This window comes from Myotis myotis, unplaced genomic scaffold (genome assembly GCF_014108235.1).
Source record: "Myotis myotis isolate mMyoMyo1 unplaced genomic scaffold, mMyoMyo1.p scaffold_m19_p_9, whole genome shotgun sequence".
Classification (NCBI taxonomy): Eukaryota; Metazoa; Chordata; class Mammalia; order Chiroptera; family Vespertilionidae; genus Myotis; species Myotis myotis.
This window is the reverse complement of record NW_023416401.1, coordinates 33,058,348-33,079,471: the sequence shown is the minus strand read 5'-3', so window position 1 is coordinate 33,079,471 and position 21,124 is coordinate 33,058,348. Positions and strand designations below refer to the sequence as shown.

The 21,124-nt window shown below is 45.9% G+C and overlaps 1 protein-coding gene across 5 annotated transcripts in view; it reads left to right on the top strand.

The window, feature by feature from the left end:
• Positions 1 to 2,127: 2,127 nt before the first annotated feature.
• The window catches only part of MTCL1 (microtubule crosslinking factor 1), a 118,697-nt gene continuing 99,700 nt past the window's right edge, over positions 2,128 to 21,124 (top strand). For all 5 annotated transcript variants that reach the window (XM_036322199.1, XM_036322202.1, XM_036322198.1 and 2 more), the window contains exons 1-3: positions 2,128 to 3,648; positions 12,353 to 12,577; positions 13,889 to 14,047. In XM_036322199.1, the coding sequence (XP_036178092.1) occupies positions 2,590 to 3,648; positions 12,353 to 12,577; positions 13,889 to 14,047 (1,443 nt within the window). In that variant the 5' untranslated portion in view covers positions 2,128 to 2,589. The remainder of the gene's footprint in view (positions 3,649 to 12,352; positions 12,578 to 13,888; positions 14,048 to 21,124) is intronic.

The window sequence follows — 21,124 nt, the reverse complement described above, 5'->3', positions numbered from 1 at the left end:
ATGTATTTTAAGGCTCCTTTAAATAGCAAGCCCCCTGTACTTAGACTAACTTGATTGAACAACAAAAAAATCTTTTGTCACATGTGACTTTAAAAACACCTATTATGCACTCTGGCCGGTTGGTTCAGTGGTTAGGCTCTACCGAAGGGTCTCTGGTTCAATTCGTTTCAGGGCACATACCCGGGCTGCCGGTTCTACCCCTGCCCCCGGTCCCATCGGGACGCATGCAGGAGGTAACCAATTGATGTCTCTCTCTCTCCCTGTCGCCCTCTCCCCACCTCCCTTCCACTCTCTCTGGATCTCTGGAGGAAGTTCTGGTGAAGTTCCTGGACTCTGAGTTGCAGTCAGTTGTGCTCTGGGGACTGACAGCTGACACTTTCTGATTACCTGGCCGGCTCAGAAGGGGAGGGTTAGAGCGCCCTCTACGGGAGAGCTGGTCCCGGCTGGCGTGGTGGCTGGGCACCTTTCAAGCCGTTCTGCAGGATTGTCATGAGCAACGTCCTCCCCCCTGTCCGCTCTCCCTCCCCAAATACTCCCTGAAATATATGGCTGTGGTCTTATTAAATATTGCGTCAAAGGAGACTCAGTACAGATTATATTTTGTGTGTGCTGTCACACATTTAGAGAAATGGCCAGATTAACGACTCACAAAAAACACGAGACAGCTGCCAAAACGACGAAGTTTCAGTGCGCTCAGAGCTCGGCAGCAGGAGATGGCCGGGCAGCTCCTCGGGGATCTGAGGAGAAAGCAGACAGGATGTCTTTGGGGAGGGTGGCTGTCTTGATTTACAGGATTAAAATAATTTTTTTTTTATCCTGCGGTTTTTGAAGGAGGTGGCTATGTGGGAGTACTCTCTGGTTAAGATCACAAACTTTGAAGTCTGTGTTTCTTTTTCTTTTCACAAGTCTGTCCCCTTTTCTCTACCCCTATTACCACGGCTCCTCATCTGTGCTTACTGCCACAGCCACTAACGCTCCCCTGCCCGGCCTCCCTCTCCTCAGTGGGAAATTTCTAAGCAAATAAGATGAGCCATACCTACTCAGGATCTTTCAATGGCTCCCCCAGCCTCTGGGATAATGTTCAAAATCCAGGGGCAAAATTGTGGCTGTCATCTCACCTGCAGTCCCATTCTGGCAAGTCCTAGGCACTCACCTGCAAGGTCAACCTATACTTCTAGGAAAGCTCCATTCTCCCCAGGCCAGGTAAGCCAACACCCTAGCAGCTCATAATGGTTGCCTGCCCCTCTGCCTCCCAGCAAAGCCGAGCCTTATTCCTTTGAGTATTGCCCAACATCCAACACCTGAGATTAAAACTGTGTTAATGGTATTTGAAAAGCACTTTACACTTTACACAGTGTTATCTCATACTTGCTCCTTTAATCCCACAGACACATGTAGGACTGAGAAGTCTATGGACTTGGGTGTGAATCCCTATGCAGCCAAGGACTGGCTAAAGGCACGGACCGCACTTCACCTCAGCCTTCAGTAATTCCAATTCGGGCTTGTTATGAGGCTGCAATAAAACAGTATCTGGCTCGCAGCCGGAACTATAAACTTGACTCCCCTTTCTGACCCCAAGCTTGGCGAGCTGCTTCTCTTATTTCTACAGCAGCCCCTCCTTCTCTGAGCTCCGGAGGCCACCGAGGGTGCCAACTCTGAAGCACTGTGCCTATGTTGCATCGGGTAGAGCAATCCTTAATGGAGTGTGCAGGCACCACGTGGAGAGGGCACTGATGCATGGAGCTAAATAAGGGGTCCTGGGAGGCAGGAGTTGGATGGAGGGGACTCTGGCAGACGCTGGTCAACCAAGGGAAAGAGGCTCCCGAGGGCACACTCCACTGCGGGGGGGGGGGGGGGCACCCACGCCTCCCGGACTCCCAGTCTCCCCCAAGTGGCCGGTGCCGGCACCCCCCACTTCACCTCTCCTATTGCCCTCCCTTCCCAGCACCAGGTACTGTCTCAGGGAACTCAAAAAGCAAGTAGGGTCCCAGGGCGGAGAGGGCTGGGGGAAACGCAGACCCCGCGCGAGCGGTGGGGAGCGAGGCCCCGCCCTCCTGCCCCCACCCGGCGCGCCGGCTGGCTGCGGGCGGGACATGCGCACGGGGCGGCTGGGCGCCGGGCGCCGGGAGGCCGGGGAGCGCGCGTGCAGTTCCTCGCTGCCGGGAGCAGGCGCGGGCCGGAGCGGGCGGGCGCGGAGGGGAGCCGGCCCGCCGGGAGCTGGAGCAGGACGCGGGAGCGGGAAGCGCGCCCCCAGCGCCGCCGCGGGAGGAGTGAAGTGTGCGAGGACGCAGCGGCTCACCCGCGAGCCTGGAGCGCAGCGTCCCGGGGATGCGAACGGCGGGAAGCCACCGCGCTACTGTACCCCGAGAGCTCTGGCGGCAGTGACCTCAGCAAGGAGAGAGCGAGGCGGTGGCGAGTTCCGCGGGATCCTCGGGCCAGGGGTGCGGGGGGCGGCGGCGCGGGAGCGCGGGGCGCAGACCGGGCGGGGCGGGGGACAGTGATGAGCCAGCGCGCAGGGAGGCTGCACGCCGCTGCCGCCACCTGGAGCATCTGCCGCCCGAGCTGCTGCTCGCGGTCCGGGCCCCGGCCATGGAGACGCTGAATGGCCCCGCGGGAGGCGCTCCGGACGGGAAGCCGCAGCCGCCCGGCCAGCACCACCGCCACCACCACCTCCACCCGCTGGCTGAGCGGAGGCGGCTGCACCGCGCTCCCTCGCCCGCCAGACCCTTCCTCCAGGACCTGCACGGCCGGCCCGCGGCGCCTGGCCCGGCCCCGGCAGCCCGCTCCTCTGGCCGATCCCCGGCCCCCGCCGCCCCGCGCTCGCCCAGCCTGGCAGGCAAGGCGCCGCCCTCGCCCGGGACCCTGGCCGCGCCCGGCCGCCTTTCCCGGCGCAGCGGTGGTGCCCCCGGCGTGAAGGAGAAGCCGCCGCCAGGGGCCAGGGCTGCGGGCGGGGCTAAGGCCACTCCGGGCCCCAGAAGGGCGGCGCGCGCGGCGCCCGCGGATCCGCTGCCCCGGGCGGGGAAACCGCCGCCGTCGCCCGGGGCCGAGCCGCTGTGCGCTGCTGCTAAGAGCCGCAAAACCAAACGCGGCTCCGGGGCGCTCCCCGCCCGCGCCGCCGGGCCCCAGCCCCCCAACCCGCCGGTGCCCGCGGTGATTCTCGCCGTGACCTCCGCGGTCGGCCTCCCCGCCTCCGGCTCGCGCATCAGCCACACGGACAGCAGCTCGGACCTATCGGACTGCCCCTCCGAACCGCTGTCCGACGAGCAGCGCCTGCTCCCCGCCGCCAGCAGCGACGCTGAGTCTGGCACAGGTTCTAGCGACCGGGAATCTCTGCGAGTAGTCTCCGCGACGAGTCCCGCAGCTCGGGGGGCGCCGCTACTCAGCCCCGAGCCCCCCGCATTCCTCGCCGCGCCCCCCGCCGCCAGCGCTTTCCTTGGGGGTCGGAGCAGCCCGGGCAGGGTCCCCACGGGGTCCCCCGGCCCCAGCGGGGCAGAGGATGCCGGGGGGCGCGCGCCGCCAGAGCGAGGGGTGCCCGGGACCCCCAAGGAGCCCGGCCCGGGCGAGCAGCCCCCACTGGCCCCGGCGGTGGAGGAGGAGGAGCTGCTGCGGGAGATGGAGGAGCTGCGCTCGGAGAACGACTATCTCAAGGTGAGCAGCGGGCGCTGCGCAGGGGTTCCGAGACGGACCCCCAAGGGTCTGCTGGCCGCGAGCCCAGCCTCCCGGGTCCTGATGAGCGCTTTCCCCTTCTGCCTTTCACTTCCCTGTCCCCGAACACGCTGGGTGTTTGGAACTTAAGCCACAACTTCTGGAAGAAGCAACAAGACCTGTGGGTCCAGGCAGGTTCTCAACGCACGTAGCTTTTCTTGTTTCTAGAAGCCTTGCTTCCCTCTCCGGATGCCCGTTCCCCTGTCAGTGTGCCGTGGGAGAAGTGGTTTTCATCGCATTCTGCATGCACATCGAACCCCCATCACCTGTGAGAGCGGGTTCTTCCCCATCTAGGACCTCTGGTCCCCGCACCTGCGGCTGTGTCTGCCTCCGGAGGCTGCGGCGGGCCAGGCTCTTGTTATTATAGAAAATCAGGCGCTGGGTGTCTCCCTCCGGGTTCAGACAGCACGGGCAGAGGGGTCCTTTAAGTGGGGCCTGGTTTGAGGGACAACAGTGTTTTGCTTCCCAGGCCTCGGTTAAGCGTCCGTGAGCCGGGTTTTCCGTGTCAGGAGGGGCCACTTGATTCCCTCCACAGGCCAGCACTTTCGAGGGAATTGCAACCTCTGCCGGTATTTTCCGGCAAGGCCTGCGAGCCATGGCCTCTTGGTCTTGTTAGCCTTTGGGCACTGAACCTGAATCCATGTTTTCTCGGAGGAGGAGAGCTGACTGGTGCTGCATGCAGAACAGCGGGGTTAGACAATGTTGGGTGGTGGGTGGGGGTGAAGACAATTGAGGTGTGAGGTGCCTTGAGAGAATATAAAGGTGATTGTATTGAGGGCAATGGTTTTAATTTATTGTAATCCTCAGGTTAGTAAAGAGCTCCAGTGATGCAAACAAATCCATGCTTCTGTCAAAAGATGGTATATATCTCCTCTCAATCCACTTGGGTGGTCCTCCTTTATCAGTGGGCTATATGATTGGCACTGTTTTCTCAGCAAATGCTGAACCTACCTGTTTGAGGCCCAGTTTCTGGTCAGTGGGACCAAAGGTGTGGGCTTTTATGAGGAATGGTGGTGAAGTGTGCAGTGCAAACTGGAATCAGTTAACTGCCCAGTGTTCTAAAGCGAAGCCTTTTATCAGGAGCTGCTCTTGACCAATTGAACCCAGTAGTTATTTTATCATGTGCAAAGAAGTAACAATGAGGCGGAGGAGAGACCTGCGAAAAGAGTAGATTAGGGCTTGGAGTGAGATGGTTCAAATAGTACATTTGCTTTTGTCACCTACTCTTATGTAACAGACAACAGGGTGAAATTCAGAGGTGTTGAAGAGAAAGGGCCACTATATTTCGTGACTCTCTGAAAGCAGCACTTTGGTAAATCGTCAACAAATGCAGTCTCCCTGAGGGCGAGAAAGATAATCTTGTTCAGTTTTGAGCCCCAACTCTGGGCATAATCCCTGACCCTCTGTGTTTCTGGTTAAATGATGTTTATGCCAATTATGACTGCTAAACAAGAAAAAATTTTAAAGATATTACTCATTATATCTTTGATTTTAAGGTAGGCAGTCTGACATCATTTCAGGGTTCATTCCTAGTAACTGGCTATTTGTTTTAATTTTTCACATTGTTGGTTTCTCAGTGAATGGAATATATGTCTGACCCTGGAGTCTCGTCTAGAATATTTGATATTTTAGTGAATCTTCACAACAACATAGGGTATGGTTGTTGGTATATTATAATCCCAATTTCACAGGCAAGGATGCTGAGACCCAGACAACTTAAATGACTTCCCCAAGGTCATACAGCTGGTAAGTGGTGCCACCTCCAGAGCCTCTGCTCTGTTCCCTGCACCAGGCTGCATCCTCCTTCCAGCAAGGCTGCTTTGCTCAGAGTTCGCTGCTTGCTTTGGAGTTGTTGTATTCGCTCCAAGTGCTCCCAGGGTTTAGCTTTTCCTAGGGGCCCTATTTTCTTTTTAGGTGAAAGGGCCATAATGAACATCTCTTCCCTAGCCTGTGTATAAGTGGTCATGTAAGTCCCACTGGCAATGGTTAATTTGTGGGAAATGTTCAGTTGCCATTTCCTGTGGAGCAAATGTCACGGCCAACTGTTCACTATGCCTGAGTCCATCTCCCAGCCTTTCTCTCACAGCAGGAGAGAGAAGCGGGCAGAGGTGGTTTGAAGGAGGAGAGGAGACCAGAAGAACACTCACAAATATATGTGTGAGTTACATGTTTGGTCATTCCCGAGATTAAATTACAATAGTTCAATTTGAGGAAGACACAGCAATTCTGGTAGACTTCCAAAGGTCAGCGAACCGCCCACTTAATGCAGATCTGGGCGGGGAGCATCCATGACCTCATGGAGCAGAGGCAGTGGCATGCCTTTGCACGTGGTATTTAGGGCATGCACATTGTAAGTTGGAACTTCTCTTTTTGTTGTTCTTGTTGCGCAGCGGCACTCTTGAAGATGGTAGGTAACAGTGCATCCTTGACCTACTGCTTTCCCAGGGACTGCTGCCCAGAACTCTGGCGATTGGATAGAGCATCTCTCTGTTCAAATGTTATCTAACAAGAAGAGACCCAGCCCAGAAATTGTACTTCACTATATTCTGGAGGAATGTGACAGTATTAAGTATTACATTCTTTTCTGAGTCAGTTTTGTCACCATTACTGTACAAGACTGCCACACTTTCTGAGGTAGAATGACGATGGGGTAACAAAGCAGAAAAACAAGGCCTGCGAAGTCATAGGAGAATGTCTTATTGATCAGGAAATTCAAGTGGAATTCTCTTGTTTTTTAGCCAGACTGCTGTATTTTTTTTTTTTTTGTATTTTTTTTTTTTAAATAGCAAATGCCAACAGAGAAGTGCATGCATTCTGTTGTGCTGTTCGGGGCTGTCCTTGACCCTGCTTTCTATTCCTTTACTACCTTCATCAAAGGGCAGCAAGGTGACTCAAAGAAAAAATGCAAAAATCACTCAATCCATTTTTCATGAACGCAGTCGGAAAAGCATTCTGTTGTCCCTTTAGCTCTGGTGAACTTGGATGTATTTGGAAGTGTTCAGAAATTAAGTCCAGGTTCCCAAAGGCCTCTGCTTCTTTCTCAAACCAAACCCAAGCATGTTTCATAGTGAGGACTTCTACAAAATGTTGCTGGTGTGTTTCCCCTGCCCACCTGTCTGCCACCACTGTGTTTCTGCTTGAGTGCTGTGAGGTAATCAAGCAACCTTACTGCTCTTTGTGAACGTATTAATTATGTTCTCTGTTTCCACAAGCTATTCAGGAGGATTTAATCACTGAGTTTATTGGCCTATTTTGAACATGCCTTTCACATTACGGGTGATGCACTCATAACACCCTCACTCTTGCTCCCGAAGAGTGTACTCCCAATTGCAATGTCCTGTGGGATGAGCAAGGATTGGTGTGGGGAAGGGCTGCCTCTTTTTGCTCTGTCATTTCATAAGAATTTTTTTTGGTTAAAACAAAAGAAGCCAGTGCTAGCTAGCTACAAGGACAAATAACATTGAATTCTTTGAGAGGAAAAATTTCCCAAGGGAGATCACTGGGAAGGTCTTTTTGTTTTTTTTACGGTGCACTGATCCAATCTTACCATTCTGTTTCTCACTTGAGGTTGTCTCCTGAGTTTCAAGCTCTGATATGGTTTTGTTAAATTTGGCTGCCTGGGTTCTAAGTGCTCAGTGTGGCCCAGAGGCGGGGACACTATGAGGCAGGGCCCAGCAGTTCTGAAGTGCTTCAGCTCCTCCGTCCCTCTTTTGGACCCTGCTCCTCCTCCCTTTCCTTTGGCAGGGTAAAGTGGACAGCATTTCTATTCTTTCCTGACATCCCACTTTCCACTTCCATTCTTTATTCACTCTGTGAAAGAGCTGCTGTAATAATCTTGGGTGGCAAGATAATGTAGACCAGGGCCAACAGCCCATCAGCTGCTGGGTGAACTACCACTTGGTAAACAATGGTAGCAGCCCCTGAGCCTTCTTAGCTACAGCTGGGACTCTGCAGAGAACATTTCCATTGTCCAGAGGGAAATGAGGCGGGTTATTTGTGTATTACAACAGACAATAGTTTCTGTCTACAACTCCCCGAAGATGGAATTATTGCAGCAGTAGCCAGATAACTCCTCCTACTGTCCAAATTGGGCCTATTTAAGGAGTGGTTATTAAATCAATAGTAGTTATTGATTTGGGTTGTTTAAAGGAGATTGTGACTTGGATAAAATTATCTATATGATCAAGAATTTGCATCAGTTATACTAAGAAACCATGGATTTGGGTTTTACTTTATATTTATGGCTAAAACTGTTCTCCTAGAGGTTTTCATTGAAGCATTTCATTTTAATCTTGGTGGATAGTGATTTTCAAACTAACTACATTAATTTTACTTTAGTGCTCCAATGGTATCTGGTTATTACTCTAATTTATATGTATATAAAATAGGCTCAATTTGTTATCTGTAGGCAAAGGGGGATAGTTGAAGAGATTCACACCACTTCATGATTTCATTTTAGATACAAAATTTGAAAAATTAATTAAAAAACTAGATGAGCTTTTCAATGAGGTAATGATCTAACATTTAAGTATCTGATGCTAATTTAATACAAAACTGTTGATTAAGAGCAATATTTTTCTTATTGACTTCTGTGTATAAACAAAACAGTAATTTTTCACTTTTACTTACTATGTTTAGACATAGTACATCTGCCAGAAACATTATATGTTCTGCTTGATTTGGCTTTCTTAAGCATTTAAATGACAGACATCTTATGGTTCTTTAATACAAATTAGAGCATGCCGTCAGAAAATTAATGTAGTTAGTTTGAAAATCACTATCCACCATGACCCTAATCTGAATAATCACAGTTTTTGCTTTCCAAATGTCTGCTGCCAGCTAACAGGGTTTATAATTTGCTTTTTGGGGTAACTTCTTTTCACTGAACCTGAAAATTGCTTTTTTTCAAGGCTCCAGGAAAAGAGTTTAAACACTGGCTTCATCCCATCTCTGAAACAGACTAGTATTGGGAAGCCATTTAAACTTTTAGAATAGCAACTTCCTCATTTTAAAAAGGGGGGTGTCTTAATATCTTTGTTGCACATTACAATGTTTTTCTGAGGACCAGTTGTGATAATGGATATACTTGCATACTGACAATTGTCAAGCTCTAAATGTTAGCCTGCTTTTGTTATTTTACACTGACAGTGGGCTTTTAAAAGTACAATTTGAAGCCTATTATTATTTCATTCGGTCTGGTTTTTGCAAATAATGTGTAGTATTTATTGGAAAGATCGTGTGCTTGGAATCAGACAGTCTGGGTTAGCAGTCTAACTTCCATTTATTAGCTGGGACTTCAGACATGTCAACCAGTGTGGGTTTGCTTTTCTTGTCTATACAGTGGGATTAATATGTTCCTGGAAGGGTTATTATAGGGTTACTTAATAGAGAAAGTCTTCTACAAATTTAGGTAAAATATGAGTTGTAAAAGTAATGATTCAAATACATGAAATTATGGTCTCTTCCTAATTTAGCCTCGGTGCAATTAATGTTGGTAATTATTTATGTCAAAAATATCAGCTGTTTATATCTGGCCTACTCCATGGTTTGGAGGTGTGGGTTCTTCTAGCCCTTAAGTAGTTTTTTAGCCTGCATTGATTGTTTACGCATCTACTGGTATATAACACATCAGCATTTAACATTAGGCCGGCAAGGGCTCTCCTATTACAAAGTCTGAAAATTCAAGAACATTTTTATGCCTGGAAGTTGTATCTTATATCCTCTTATGACTATATCACATTTTAAAAACTTTGGTTTGAATACCAAGTAATTACAAGCATTAGTGACTTTGGCTTTTAGGGACAAGCTTTCCAGATGGAAAAACAGTTATAAACAATTCCTTCTGTGAACAGCATGGCCACAGACACTGTCTATTTGTGTGTGTGCGTGTGTGTACATATGGTGATTATTTTTTGTATTGAACTATTTTTTATTAGTTTTACCCAGTGACACAAATACCTTTTAAGTGTCCTCAGACACAAGGGTAAAGACTAGACTCTTTCATAGTCTGACTCATCATATTCATGGATGGAACCTGGGTGAAACTTGACCTTGATTTTGAAGATACTCTCTTTATCAAAAGGATGACATCCACAGAGCCCACTTACAGCTTTCCGTCTGTGGTCGGTCTCCTCCAGCATGGGCTGAGTCAGGGCACAGCTCCTGCACTGCGTCCTCCAAGCCTCAGTGGGGGGAGCGGGCATCAGCCACAACCTCTTTGCTGAAGGTTGGCAAGGACCTTCATGAAATAGCTGAGTTCTCCAGTCCTCTGAAGAGCTCAGCCTGTCCATTCTGTTCATGTATGTTCAATGGAGGCCATTCTCTTGATTAGGTAGTGTGGACAGGGCGGGGAGAATCTACACGCTGGGGTTGAGGGAAAGCGATGGCACCTCTGGGCTTCCCCATTGACCACTGCATGCAGTTGAGGATGGCTGAAGAACTGTCTTCACCCTGTTTATGCCAATCTGTTCTTCCATAAAGATTCCTAATGTATTTATTTGTTACACTTTTGTATTTAATCTTACGCAAGATAAAATACCCTTCAGGAGGCTTCTTTCTGTTCAATTTCTTATCTACCTGAAGCTTTGAGATTGGGAAACTCTTGTGCTTTTTTTTTTTTTTTTTAAATATATTTTATTGATTTTTTACAGAGAGGAAGGTAGGGGGACAGAGAGTTAGAAACATTATGAGAGAGAAACACCGATCAGCTGCCTCCTGCACACTCCCCACTGGGGATGTGCCCGCAACCAAGGTACATGCCCTTGACCGGAATCCAACCTGGGACCCTTGAGTCTGCAGGCTGACGCTCTATCCACTGAGCCAAACTGGTTAGGGCTTTTTTTAAAATATTATTGTAAGTAAATCCCCAGTTTTAAGAACAAATGCAGGATTAGCAAGAGTGGGGAGAATCCAGGAGCAAACTGAATGGCAGGACCTGAGCTGACAACTTAGGGTGAAGTTTTGTAAAGTTTTTTTCTTCTTTTTTTTGAGTCTTGATATTAATTGAACAAAACAAATGGGAATGACTGCGTGTATCTTATTTTGGAGGTATTTTAACTATCAATTATCAAACAAATCAAGAAAAATCTTAGCATGCTTTCCTTAATCTCCCTCCTTCTAAATAGTTCCTTGTTAAAATCTTTAGTAATACTTCAGTAGAATTTATGTCTCACATATTGCAGCTCTGTCTAGGGGATTGAGAAAATTATTTTTATAATTAGGCTACATGACTGGAACAAACAAAGCTGCAGTTATGTCTGATATTGGTCATCGTTATGATTTGGTCTTTCTACATGTTGACCAGTGCTGTGTAGTCATTCCACACACATTTATTGAGGACCTGCTGTATGGCTCGCACTCCTCTGGGGGCCGTGAATGCTAAGAAGAACAAGACACTCAAAGTGTCTGCCCTCATGGGACTTACCTTTTAGTGTGGGCGACAGATGATAAAAGAGGTGGAAGAATATAGAGCAAACCAGGGACGAGAGACAGTGGGTTGGGGAGGGAAGGTGGTCAGAGAATGCATTGGGCGTCCTCCAAATAATGAGACCGGAGCCTCACAAAGTGCTGGGAGGAGCGTTTTAAGGAGAGGGCGTAATAGGTGAAAGGCCTGGAGCAGTTCTCTGCCTTTTGGGACAAGAGAAGCCGGGAGCTCAGAGGCCCTGGGGAGGCCTTTGAGGAATTTCTGGGTGTGATGGGAAGCCCCTGGAGGGTTTGAGTGTGGGAGGAGGTCCGAGTTCCATATTGAAAGGATAGCTGTCTGGGTTGAGAATGGGCTGTGGAGAAGGAGAGGGTGAGGGGAAGCAGGGGGTCCCAAGTGATGAATTTAAATTGTTTGTGCAGTAGCCCCTTGAGAGGGGTGGAGGGTGTGGTCTGGGAAGAGAGCGCCTGAGGTATTCTTGATGTTGAGCTGACAGCACTGGATTGGATGTGGGATTGGAGGGATGGAGGGGAGGCAGGGATGCTGTCTGGGTTTTTCCTGTATTCAGAGGGTCTCCATATTGAAGCAAAGTGAAGTGGAGGTGATACATAAAGGGTAGGTGAATGGGGGAAAACAAACCCAGTGTGTATTTGAAACAATGTAAAGGTTTCATCTTTAGAATTTCCGGACTCCTAGTTAGTGCTGAGATTTGTATTGAGAGACCCCTAGTTAGTGCTGAGATTCGTTTTGTGGAACAGACTTTTAGGGACCGTGGCAGGTATGTTACAATTCCAGGGCAGGTCACAGTTATGATTCCGCTAGAGTTTATGTGCTTTGAAGGCAGGGTCTGTCTGACTCATCTTTGAAACCTGGATTGTGCCTTAGTGATGGGAGTCAATGTTTGGTTTGAATCTAAAGTTTATCTGCAGAGTTATTTCATTTATTATTGTGATTACGTAAGGGAATATTGGGAATGGAATAAATATTAAGAGGCCACAATGAACAATTCAGCTGGGTTTTAGTTTCTGGATCCATAATATTTGAACAGACATCTGGTGATATTCACTCATGTAAGAATGTCCAGAGGTCCCTGTGCCATATCACATAGGCCCTGTGGGTAAGTGTGCAGGTAGTTAAAGTTTAGTATCATGGCGGGGAGCGGGGGGGAGGCATGATCCTTTTTCTGAGGCACTCAGCTTATAAACCTACTCCGTCTGGCTTGTGTAGGATGAGTTGGATGAACTCCGGGCTGAAATGGAAGAGATGAGGGACAGTTATTTAGAGGAAGATGTTTACCAGCTGCAGGAGCTCCGGCGAGAACTGGACCGTGCTAATAAAAACTGCCGGATCCTGCAGTACCGCCTCAGGAAAGCCGAGCAGAAAAGCCTGAAGGTGGCCGAGACCGGTCAGGTGGACGGCGAGCTCATCCGAAGTCTGGAACAGGACTTAAAGGTGAGTGAGCGGGGCTGATGGGACGTGAGCTCCCGGGAGGAGCTGGGGTGGACGGGGTCGCAGATCTGAAAATGCAGCCCTCGGACCCCACTTACAGGTGGTCTTAATGTTCTGGTCATGTTTCTCTCAACAGACTTCAGTGTGAACATTTTTGTTCACTTTATGAATGAAGATTCATAAGTGTGTAGTTATATGGCTTTGGTGGTCCAAGATTTATATGAAATGGGATCTTCAAACATAATAAAAAAGAAAGAAAAGAAATCATAGGAATAGATCTATAATAAGAAAGAATTAATGCCTGGTAATTGGTGTGGCAATTGTATAGAAATGATACGGAAACTCCTTCTAAAGATCTGAAATGTTTTTAAAAAATCTCTTGATTATCAATTCAGTTATAGTCAAAGACCATTCTTAAGAGTTGACCATAATCACTTAACATTTTTATTGTTAGGTAAGTTTCTAGGATGTAGAAAACCTGAAATTACCATAACCCGAGTGAGTCTTGAATAGTGTAGTGATGATTTAACTGAGGAGAAATGAGATCATAACTAATTGTTGAAAGTGTCTTTGAGAACCAGTGACAGAAATGGGAATGAGGTGAAGAAATCCCAGACTTTAAACCACGGCTTCTCTCATGCCCAATTATCAAATCATTCATCAAGAGATGAACTATGCATAATGTCTTCCTTATTATGGGAGTACTTATGAAACCTCATTTAGCCTTTCATTATGATAACAAAAAAGATCTTTGTACTTCTATAAAATTTATAAAACACTTACAAAATGTCATTTAGTGTGGTATAAGGGTGATATATATTTCTTTTGCAAAATCTCTTATTTCCTTTTAGAAAGTAAAAATGTTTAACTGCTTTTAACATTCAAATATTTTACCACAGGAGATAACTTAAAACTTGACTACATTAAACATCTACTACAGAATTATTATCTTTTTTACCAAATAGGTTTAATATTACCTTAGGGAACAGAAAAATTGGTTGTGTATTGTTATTATTTCTAATTTATCATTTAAAGCATTTTCACTTGAACACAATTAACATTCTTGGTAATATCCTATAAGGAAAGAGGGCTATCCAGAGTGGCACTTTAATCCAGATAAAAGTTGTATTCTTCCTCATAATGTGGACATCACATTTTAAACTAGTATCCTCCTGTAAAAATCGGCTTGTTAACATTGCTAAGGTATTCGCTCTTCGGTGTAATGCCATACCACTTAATGATTCTGCCTCAAAAGTTGTTTGAATGCAGCCTTGGTGCACAGAAAGCTTCATACCCGGGTGACTATCTCTGCAGGTAGCCAAAGACGTGTCTGTCCGATTGCACCATGAACTTGAAACTGTGGAGGAGAAACGTGCGAAAGCTGAAGATGAAAATGAAGCCCTCCGACAGCAGATGATTGAAGTGGAAATATCCAAACAGGCCCTCCAAAATGAGCTGGAGAGACTGAAAGAGGTAATCCGGAAATGTACGGGGATTTCTCCTTTGGGTTTAATTATGAGGAAGTTGGGACTCCAAGTGTCCCATTATCATTGTGGTTTAAAGTAGTGGCGGGCACACTGTGGTCTGTTTGCATGGCCTGGGAAGTAAGAATGGTTTTCACATTTTTTTATAGCATTGGAAAACAGCCACCACCACACAAAATAAACTAATAAGCAAGGAAGACTATGTGACAAAGACTGTATGTTGCTTGCACAAACCTGGTGTTTGCTCTCTGGTCCTTTACAGAAAAGCCTGTTGAATCCTGGTCTGAAGCTATTTTTAATACTTTCCATTCAGATAAGCTGGCCATTAATTGTTTTTATGTGTTGAAATGTTGAGCACTATTACTGGAATACAACATTAAGTGGTAGCTTTTTTCTCAAAAGTCTTCTCTTCCAACAAGCTGGAAAATACGTTATGGTTGCCTGTGTAAACAGGTAATCTGAATATGCGACCTATATCTGTTATTCAGCCAATATGATTTAAATGTAGATTTTTAAAAAATGTTGTGGAGTGACTATGTCCTAGTAAAGTGGTCTAGAAAATGAATATATATGAATTTATATAAATATAGGAGTGTATGAATATAAATGTATACTCATTTGCATAAAGTAATGTAAGTCCTGTTCTGTTGTTGACTGCTATTATAAGCTGAGTATTTTCTTGGAAATTATTCTGCATATTGATGAAATTAAAAACTTGGTGAAGGCTTTAAGATAATGGTTTTTAAAAAAAGATGATTGTTAAAGCCAGCATATTACCTGCTAACAGCCTTACTTAGCAGTTTAGTTTTCCTTTGGCTAAGCTTCCTGATTCACCAGCCATTCCCTGTCCATCTACCCAACTTAATTCAGGCCCTGTACTAGGCATTGGGCATGCAGATGAGAGTATGGCAGCATGGGCCCTGCTCTCAAAGTGTTTACAGTTCAACATGGCACACAGATAACACAAATTACGGCAAAGGAGCCAGTGCTGTGACCTCTGATTCCTCCCCCACTCCCTTTACTCACAGCCATGCCAGCCTCGAGTTTGCCCTCCCCAGATACGGTCTCTTTCCAGAGATCCAGCCACTTGTGGCTCAATTCCTCATCTGCAGGTCTCTGCTGACATCTCACCTCATCCAGCCTCCCCTCAACACTTACACATTAAGTTGTTCCTGTCTCCACCTTGGCCATCCCCGTCTGCCTTCCCATCTGATATATCATGGATTTGGGTAAATTATATGTATACTAGAGGCCTGGTGCATGAAATTTGTGCACAGGTAGAGTCCCTAGGCCTGGCTGGTGATCAGGGCTAATCGGGGGTTCCTTCCCCCAGCTGCTGGCCAGGGCTTTCCTTCGTTCTGTGCTGCCCCCTGATGGTCAGCGCACATCATAGCGAGCGGTTGGACTCCCAGTCGGTCAAACTCCCGAGGGGACAATTTGCATATTAGCCTTTTATTATATAGGATTGTCACCACTTATCTGAAAATGCTGTGTGTTTTATTTCTTTGTCTCCCTTTCACTAATGCCCCTCTAGAACTCAAGCTCAGTAGGCTTGGGGGGTTTGTTTTTTGGCTTACTCTGGGGTCTCTGTGCCTAGAACAATGCCTGACATATAGGCATCATGGAGACTCGCTGGGTGAGCAGGTGAAGGAGGGTGAGAATGTGGAGCTGTAGTGACTACAGCTTGCCTGCGGGACTCAGTGAGCTTCCCAGAGGAAGAGGTAGATGCTGACAATGTTCTTTCATTCTGGGTAACCCCTACTTCTTACCTTACACGCACACTTAACCCAGGACCAGAGGAATTTCCTCTGATTGTGAATCTCTTATCTCTGACTTACTGTTCCTAGTAGTTTACTTTCCTCTCTTTCCTTTGGTCTAAGTTTACTAGAAGGTATGCCATATGGGTTTTTCCCTCAAAACTTCTGGTTTGATCCTGACCATGTGGGTATAGAAAACAACTTAGAAGTTTATTTTATAAATTTGATGTGTGTATATTTGTGTGTCAATATATAAATTATATACATATAAGTAAATAAATATATATATTTCAGACAAGCAAAAATTCTTTTGCACATATTTAATGGCTTGTGCGATATTTGTCTTCTGGTCATGGATAAAAGCTCTTTGGGGAAAGAAATGATTACTCTTGCCATTCAGAGCTACGCAAGTGTGAGGCAAGGATCCTCAGAGCTGTGATGTAGGCTCAGGCTGGATATGAGGAAGGGGTAGGGTGGAGGGGTCAGCTCCCTCTCCTTTGTGGGTGAAAGCTATTTGGAGAGGGGTTGCTCAATGGGGACACAATAAGTATTTCACCTCCAGAGTTATAGTCAGGCTGAGGGGGCTGTGTATTTACACCAAACTTCTAAACCAGTGACTTTCAACAGGTGCACTGCAAGAATTTCTAAAACATGCAATACCTGACTATTTAGTTCAGGGCACTGACCTCATTTCTCTTAGATTGTCAAATAAAAGAATGACAACAGCCAACACAATAGCTATCTAGTGTGAATATCCTGTCTTGAACCATTAATATAGGGTGTCTCAAAAAAGTGTAAACACACACTTTGAATTATTATAAAGACAGTGTTTATTAAAATACATTTCATTTTTAAAATTGAGCTATCAGCTGTTACAGTGTGTATACATTTGGGGGGCACAACCTGTATATAGGTCAAGAGTTGCATCTTATTGGTCATGTCACATAATAAGGTTGAATCTGATTGATTAATTATTGGTACCAGAAATCCTTATTAAAAGTATAGGCAACTGATTTTTTTTTAAAAGTCACTTTGGAGCTAAAAGGGAAGGTATTTACTATTATTATTTTTGTTGTAAATTAATCAAAAATACACCTTTTTTTGGTCAGATTGGCAAAAACTATATATTTTGGTGTGCCACAGAATTTCAGTAATTAGTTAGTTTATGTGTGCCATAAGATGAAAAGATTTGAAAACCACGGTTCTAAATAAATCATAAAACTGATAGGAGTCTGAGGGAGGGTTAGACGCTGGTATTCTATGCTGGAAGCAGAGAATGATGGAGCCCATGATAAGGTTCAGAAGCGGTGGAGGAGGTATTTATTGGCAAATGCCACAGTGGTCTCCATGAATGGGCTCTTTTTATGAAAGCCAGAACAAAATACGCCCTGAGTTTTGCTCTAGGCTGAGGATAATATTTCTCTCTCCTGAGCCTTACTCATTACTGTTCACCTCTGAAGTTTTGTAAATGGACGCATCACCTTTTGGGAAAGGCAAGGACAGTGTGTGTGTGTCTCTCTGTGACAGAAGTGTATGTCCCTCTTGGCCTTGGACAGTGAAACAGTGCATGTTTGTACCTCTTCGGCTCTGTAGCCTCTGCTGTGTGTTCTCTCTCAAGCTGCAGACTATTTTCAGCTGCCTGTGCACTTGTCCAAGACGGATTTCTCCTAGCACTTCAAACTCAGCGAGTCAGAAACATACTTGGCACCCTCGCCTCCATCTGCCCCTTCTCTGTCTTGCCCCGTTGGGTTGGTTCGTGGTGCCACTGTCCTTTTAGGCACCCGGGCTTAAGTGATTGTTACTGTTCTTACTTCTCTTGCTTCCCAACCTCAATTGCCTGCCAGGTGCTTAAGGTTCAACTGCTCCTGGCTTTTGCAGTCTTAGAAATTTTCTTTCTCACTGATACATGCTGTAATATGGATGAACCTCAAAAATAGGCTAAGTAAAAGGAGTCAGGCATGTATGATTTCATTTATAGGAAATATCCAGACTAGGTAAATCCATAGAGTCAGAAAAAAGATTAGTTGTTTCCAGGGCCTGAGGAGAGGGGAGAAAGGGGACTGTTTGCTTAATGGGTGTGGGGTTTCCTTTTGAATAATGAAAATGTTTGAACTAGATAGAAGTGATGGTTACACAACATCGTGAGTGTACTAAATGCCACTGAATTTTACACTTTATAATGGTTAATTTTTTAAAATTGATTTGAGAGAGAGAGAGAAAGAGAGAGAGAGAGAGAGAGAGAGAGAGAGAGAGAGAGAGAGAGAGAGAGAGAAAGAGAAAGAGGGAAACATCCATGTGAGAGAGAAACATCTATCGGTTGCCTCACGCATGTGCCCCAACCAGGGAATCAAACCTGCAACCTGGGTATGTGCCCTGACCAGGAATTGAGCTGCTGCCTTTCGGTGCATGGGACATACTCCAATCAATGGAGCCACACCAACCAAGGCTATAATGGTTTATTGTAACATAAATTAAAACTTTTTACTTTCTCTGTTCTATCTGTTATCAGTGGGGTATCCTCTGTGTCCTCACCTGGTGGAAGTGGGCTTCTTGGGGTGCTGTGGGAACAAGAATTTCCTGAGGCCTCCATGGGAGGATTGAGGTATCATGGAAAACTTTATTGATGAGGTAACATTAAGGGAGTCTCCCTCCAACATTAAGGGAGTCTCCCTCCAAGGTCTTATCTCCCTTCATCCCACCATGGGATGGGATCAAAGCCACAGCCCAGAGTCTTTGCTCCATATTAAAGCACAGTCCAGTCCAGCATCTGGCCAGCGTGGCTTGTGTTCCCAGGGCAAGTCCATTGCGCAGCTTCTGGGGTCACAGAGGCAGGCCAGTGCCGGTCATGGAGTGAACAAATGCAAGGAAGCAGGAGCAAAACAAGAGGAACAAGAGAAGGAGAGGGGTTGTAACTAGGAGCTTAACCAATGAAGCCTTGAGGATTTCACACACTTCCAGTGGCTCTGCCCCTCTAGCCAATGATCTTTGTTCCCAGGTTAGACTGACAGGCAAGCACCTTCCTTACGTCACCCCAGCTTCACTGCACATGAGGTCAAATTCCCTTTTGCTTGATCCTTTTCCCCAGTGATCTGCAGGGAGTGGACCGGTGGTTCCCTGGGGAGTCTGAAGCTTGCAGCTTCCTGGTGAAGCTGCCCAGATGACCATGCTTATTAATAACTAGCTAATTATAATGGTATCATTTCTACCCTACTTTCTGCATGTCTTCTAGAATGCCTATTAGTCATATGTGTGATCTTCTTATGTTGGCCATTCTTAGTCCATCCTCCATCTTACTTAACCTCTATAAAAATCGTTTTATCTCTCTGTGCTATATTCTGGACAATTTCTTCATTTCTTGTCTAAGTTACTAATTTTCATTTTTTACAAAAAAGTTGCTGTTTTATTCATCCAATAAGTTTTCATTTCAATGAGTTTACCTTTCATTTCTGGAATTTTAAAAAATTTGCTTGTTCTGCCCAGCCAGAGTGACTCAGTTGGTTGAGTGTCTTCCTGTTCGCCAAGGGGTTGTGGGTTGAGTCTCGGTCAGGGTATGTGCCTGGTTGCGGATTTGATCCATGGTCAGGACCCATGTGGAGGGCAGCCAATCGATGTTTCTCTCTTTCAGTCTCTCTCCCTCCCTCTCCGTAAGCATAACCTCTGGTGAGGATTAAAAAAAAAAAAAAACAAAAACAAAAACAAAAAAACCAAAAAACAAAAAACTTTGCATGTTCTTTTTCATAATATTTATTTGTTCCTCATCTATTCTTTCTTTTAGATCTTTCACCATTTTAAAGTCATAGTCTCTTCCAGTTTGTTCTGTTATTTTCAGTTCTTGGTGTTACTAATCCTTCTGTTCATCATATCCGCTGACTCTCACTCACTTAACGTGCATTTTATTATGAGCTGTTCTTAGAATTCCATGAAGTTTGTTGAAATGTCCTTCTAGTGAGATTTTGCATTGGTCTTTTCCAAAGGCCTTGGTACTATCATTGGTCCAAATTTAAGTCTTAATTTTTGACTTGTGAAGCTGTGTACCAAATCGGTTGTGTCAATGGGAAATCAAACTTGCATGGGGCATAAGCATAGGGTATTTTAATACTTCAGAGGAGATTTTGTTTGCCACCACCCAGTGTCCTGAAAAGAAGTTAACTCTCCCCACTCCTCACACCTGGTGGTGTTTAGTTTGCTATCAGTTGGGGTACATCTCTTCAGTGGGCTGCCTGAATGCATTCATGAAGCTTCTTGCCACACTTCTGGCTACGCGGGCCTATTTTTGTGTCTGGTAACTTCCATCATCCCCTCCTACTCCACAATGCTTAGCACATACCCTTGTGCTGATTGCTCTGGTTTTCAGTATCTTATGCATTTCTAACACTGGGGAATTTTTCTTTTTTTGTGTGAGTTCAGCTGTGTATGAATTGTTGCTTGTTATACTTTCCCTAGCATTTCCAGCTGTTTATTGTGGGAGGGCTCATGATAACTCAGTGTACTGTGTTGCCAGAACAGGATGTGACCCCTCAGGGCTCAGCAGCTCTCCGTGGCAGCCCTGGGGTGCCATGAGTAACCCCAGTTGTCTTCCAGTTCATGACTCAGCACTTGTGTTCCTCCTTCTCTGCTCAGTTTTTTCCACCCCGCTGCTCACCAGCTCCCATTTTCCTTAGGGCCCTTTTTTTCCCTCATGGCTTCTCTACGTTATGGCTGCTACTCACTGTCTTCTCTCTAGGTGTCTGCTATAGACTGAATGTTTGTGACCCCCACCCCACCACCACCACATTCATATGTTTAAATCCTAATCTCAGTGAGGTGGTATTTGGGGATGAGGCTTTTGGAAGCTGGCTAGGTTATGAGAGAGGAGCCTTCATGAATGGGAGTAATGCCCTTATAAAGGAGACCTCAGGAAGCTTCCTTGTTCCCTCCACCATGTGAGGATACAATGAGAAGTTGGCTGTCTGTGAACCAGGAAATGGATCCTCATGAATCCACCAGCACCTTGATCTTAGATTTCTCAGCCTACAGAACTGTAAGAAATAAATGTTTGTTCTTTAAGCCACACAGTCTATATGGTATTTTTGTTATAGCAGCCAGAATAGATTAAGATAGTCTTTCTACTTTTATTTCAACCAGTGGGCAAGCACTTTTCTCTGTAGGTCATTACCTTCAAACTATCAGGCAGCCATAAAGCCTGGAAATATAAGTGTACAAACATAACAAATGGTTTTATTGCTGTTAGGCTGCATTTACTAAAATAATATTATCTTTGTTTTCAGAGTTTATGGTCCCCCTTGTAAGAAAAAGATTTGCTAGGTTGA